This window comes from Apis dorsata, unplaced genomic scaffold (assembly GCF_000469605.1).
Source record: "Apis dorsata unplaced genomic scaffold, Apis dorsata 1.3 scaffold_455, whole genome shotgun sequence".
Classification (NCBI taxonomy): domain Eukaryota; kingdom Metazoa; phylum Arthropoda; class Insecta; order Hymenoptera; family Apidae; genus Apis; species Apis dorsata.
Genome location: NW_006263698.1, coordinates 301,212 through 305,706, shown reverse-complemented (window position 1 = coordinate 305,706; position 4,495 = coordinate 301,212). Strand labels below are relative to the sequence as shown.

General features: G+C 42.0%; 1 protein-coding gene across 5 annotated transcripts in view; it reads left to right on the top strand.

The window, feature by feature from the left end:
• Nucleotides 1-4,495, top strand: part of LOC102673215 — a 255,084-nt gene that overhangs the window by 103,206 nt on the left and 147,383 nt on the right. For all 5 annotated transcript variants that reach the window (XM_006619901.2, XM_006619900.2, XM_031512510.1 and 2 more), the window contains exon 3: nucleotides 2,878-3,048. In XM_006619901.2, coding sequence (XP_006619964.1) covers nucleotides 2,878-3,048 — 171 coding nt within the window. The remainder of the gene's footprint in view (nucleotides 1-2,877; nucleotides 3,049-4,495) is intronic.

Genomic DNA, 4,495 nt, shown 5'->3' with positions numbered 1-4,495 from the left:
AAAAAAAAAAAAAAGAAAGTTAGATTAAATCGAATAAATCACGAAACGATGTTCCACTGGGTATTCGTTAAAATCGAGCGCGTAGAGGTTCGAATAGAGATGATTGGCATCACCTATGCTTTCCACAGGAGACAAGGGAGCATGTTTCGGATAGTGGTTGGTGGTCCAGCTCATAGAATGCAGATGGGTGGTGCACAATTGTACAAACGTATGATCTGACGTTCTCTCTCGGCCACCGTTCCCCAAAGCCGCTATCTAACAGTGGCCATGCAAGTTCTCGTAGGGTATGGTGCATAGGCGCGGTATGGAAGCATTAAACGGGAGAGGCTGGACGGTATCAGCGTTGGTGCAGCTGCAACTACACCTGCCAGATCCTAGGTTTTGTGCAACATCGTGTATTGTGACGGTTCGAGCGACTTCTACATGTGACTATCGACTGTCAACCCTATAGGATAAATACGTCCCAAGTTTTACTACGTTGTCGGTTCTTTTCTATTTTTTATTTATTTATTTTTTATTAATTCATCCTTTTGTTTCGAGGGAACGATCAATCTTTGAAATCGTTTCAACGGTGATACATCCACGTATGTGCGCGCATATTTTTTTTTTTTTGTTTTATTTTTTCTACTCCGCGCTACCGTTGATTTGTTTTATATTTTATTAAGTCTGTTTTTCGACGTTGGTTAACAGTTCTCGAATCGTATTGATTTCAATCGGTGGTCCACGATATATATCCATCGTGTTATTTTTGTCGGGACTATTTCGAGGGCTGACCCTTTATCTCGTCTCGTTTCGTTACGATGTTCAACTTTCGATTGAATCGCGGAGCAAGAGGAGAGATCGGTCGATACAATTATTCTTAAATCATTCTAAATTGTTCGATTTAAATGTCAAAGAGAAAAGTATCCCTGAATCTGTATTCTTCCGAAGACGGAGTATCTCGATCTCTCCTAGTATCTTCTTCAATCTTTGATAAGAAAAAAAGAAAAATCTCATATTCCTTAGAGAGAAATCAAATAATAATATCGTGGAATAATTTCGTCTATTAACTTTTCTCGTTCAGTCTCATTCTATCGCATTGATTTGAATACGGCTGGCCTTTCTCTCTCCCCACCCCTTCTCCAACTAACGATTATTTTATTTTAATAATATTTGTCCGGCCATATTGCTAGCCTATAACCCCTTGTCTGGCCAAGTAAGCACCGTGGTACTCTGGGAACGATTTTCAACGGTTAAAATATTTCCTCGTTAGAGTAGTTTCAACCTGTTTTCTTCTTGCTCTTTTTTCCCCCCTTTACTCGAGATTCCTCCGTACGCAGATTAATTAGTACAGCGTCGTTCAGGGAAAGAATAGGAACGAGAGTGCGCCTTAATTACTATTCCAAGATACCGTCGTAAGTTTCGTAATAAGCGAGAGCGGCAGCGGAGGCGAGGTATAAGTAATGAACGAATCCAGATGTCGTAGTCATCGTCGGATGTCGGATCGAAAAATAATGACCAAAGTGGAAGTTTCAATTGCGCTTTCAACAACGCCCGCCCGCAGGAATATTAGCGCGCCTCCTCCTACCAGGGATCCAATAATCTCGATTCACTTTGACAACAAATCGCGGATGTAATACGAGGAGGAAGCGGAAGTAAAGGAGAGTTGTTAACCGGATACGAACTGACCTATTTCTTTATCGTGACCATGCTCTGATCTTTAGAGAAGGAACGCTGATGACACGGGAATTTTTTTTTTTTTTTTTTTAGATGACGATCTTTCAAACTTCCGGTTGATAGGTTCCCGCAAACCGATAGAAACCTATGTTAACCATCGATTGCGACTTAATTTCCACGTTTCGTCGATGAGGAAATAAACGGGTATAATGATGGTAAATAAAGGATTGGGCGGAGAAATAAAGGGAATGGAGCCGAGGAAAATCGAAGAGGAAGAAAAAAAAGATATGGAATTCGTACATTACAAAACGAAAAATAAAATTCCTCAAAAATTAATGCTTAATTCGAATACTTAGACTCTTCCATTATTTCTCAAGTTACACTCATTGTTCTAAAAGCGGGCTCCTTAAGACCGATTGGATCCATGGTTAAGTAACGGTTGAACGGAGTTTACGAAGTGGCGAGGAAATTAATTTTTCACTGTCGCGAACGGAATATATCACGACGCCTTCGTTTCTATAACGCAAGTTCTGCGCTTCCGTGCTCTTGGGTACAATTTTTCCCCAAAACCGATTCCCGATATCGCGATGACAACGCCGGGTGAGTGTCCCGGTCGAGGGAAAGGGAGTACGCGTACACAAGGGTGAACCGTTGTCGAGACGATCGAGACACCTCGAGTGTTATCCTCGGTTTTCCAAGCGTGTGGCGCTTGCCATTGCTCCCCACGGTGTAACGCTAGACAGAGTTTCGTTCTTGCGATTCTCGATAATCCCACCGCCGAGACTTTCCCGTTACGTACGAATTTTTCCATGGGAGGATTTTTATAATCTTCATAGAATAGAATATAGGATGGATATAAAATGTTTTGTTTGACGATTGAAGAGGCTTTCATCCAATTATTATTGCATTCGCAAAACGTAATCCTTTCGAAAACGGAAATGGAAATGTATAAAACACGCGCGTGAATTTATCGAATTCGAATTTCTTCTGTTTTCGTTTAATCGGAGTGGAATTGTTGGGGGGTTTGAATTTTAACGACGTCATTTACATATTCGAATTGCACGCGTTTCGTTTTCTTCAACGTGGAACATCACGTGTTTAGTGAGAAGCATTCGACTCGAGAGAGATTCGTGAAATATATTCATGCTCGAGGCTCGTTAAGGTGGCGTATTTGTCATCGGCAATGAGCACACCCGCTTAATAATAATTTAACTGTTACAGTGGCTTGTTCGACGGTGACAGTGACAAAGTGTCAAGCGGCCCTGCACACTCTGCAAGCTTTCCCTTTCTTCCGCCCAACGTGCCTCTGCAGGGAACCGCATGTAGACCCGGATTGTAACAGTTTCCAGAACTTCCTCTTCGACCACCCTTGCATCTACGTCTTAAAGAAGGGTAAGTTTAACGTTAAGAGGGCCATTATTTTCTCTATATATTACCCTCGAAAAGTTCGAACAGTTTTTATCCCCTTCGAACTTTGATCAGTCGTTTAAAAACTTGCCTTTTCAAAATGTCACGCGAAGAATTGTAACAAATTTTCGAAATTCGCGAAAAAAAAACCTAAGAAAAAGAAAATGTCGAAAATTTCTCACGTTAATAATTACGTGAAATATTTCCTACTGCTCGTTATCACATCGACTACGTTTATTTAATAAGTTGAGACGATAGTTTTAGATTTCGTTCATTTTCCTATATTCCAATTCGCAATTACTCGAATCTTTCCGCGAATATACGTACAATACGTATATAGAGTCGTAGAATTTTTCTCTCGTCGGAAAATAGGATTTATAGGGGAACAGGGAAAATCAATTAAGATCAATCTAGTCGCCGTGAAAAAGGGATCGAGCTGGACACGCGTTAATCCTCTAACAAGCGTTTAATCGCGAGTCGTGATTGTAACGAGGGATTCCGGCCAGGAACGTCGGGAAAATTCCTCTCGACGGCCTCGATCTCTCCTCCTCCTCCTCCCCCTCCCCTCGATCACTCGGACTCGGAAACTTTTAACGAGTCGCGAACGTTTCTAATAATCTGGCCGATCGTTCGTTTCTTCTTTAACCTTAACTACCATCCGCCATCCGTTAGACGCACTCGAAGCTAGCCACGAGGCGAAAAAAAAGAACGCTAGTCGTCGCCCTCGACTCGCGTGCTCTCGAACCGAATCCGCTCGTCTTTACTCTCGCAGTGTTATACAAAACGAAGGCATCTGGCGTTCTCTGCTACTTCGCCACCTTGCCAGAATCAGATTATTCTCTCGAATATTCTCGATTATTCGCGATCAGCGTTAGGTTAGGTTCGATATTTTTATTTTTCTTTCTTTTTTTTTATCACGGACTTTTTGGAAACGCGTTTTCCGCCTCGATTACTCCCAATTTTAACCCCGCGTTGTTGTATTTTTTAAACCGATTTCGCCATCGCGGAAACGAAATTATTCTTATTTATTTTTTTCCCGCGTCACTCGGATTGTTCGCAACCAGATTGTTGCACGATCTCGATTTTCACGAATTCCAACGGAGAAACGTTATTTTGCTCGCCGTTTCTAATTCATCATCCGTGATCGTTTAATTTTTCAAAAGTTGCATTGTTGGAAAATCACCGCTTACGCGCACCCTCTACGCGCAGCAACCCCCTTGACGCAAGATAGAAATCGCATCGATCTGCTTTATTTTTAAAAACCGTTCCGTGAACGGATTTCGGAAGTAAGCGCGTTACCCTCTTTTTAATTATTCAGTTGTGCGCGATAGAATCGAGGAGCGGGGGAACTAACTCGAGGAAAAATGAGAAATGGCGGATGCATGCAACACGTTACGCGTCAAGGCGAAAGCTCGGAATTGATTCCTTCCTT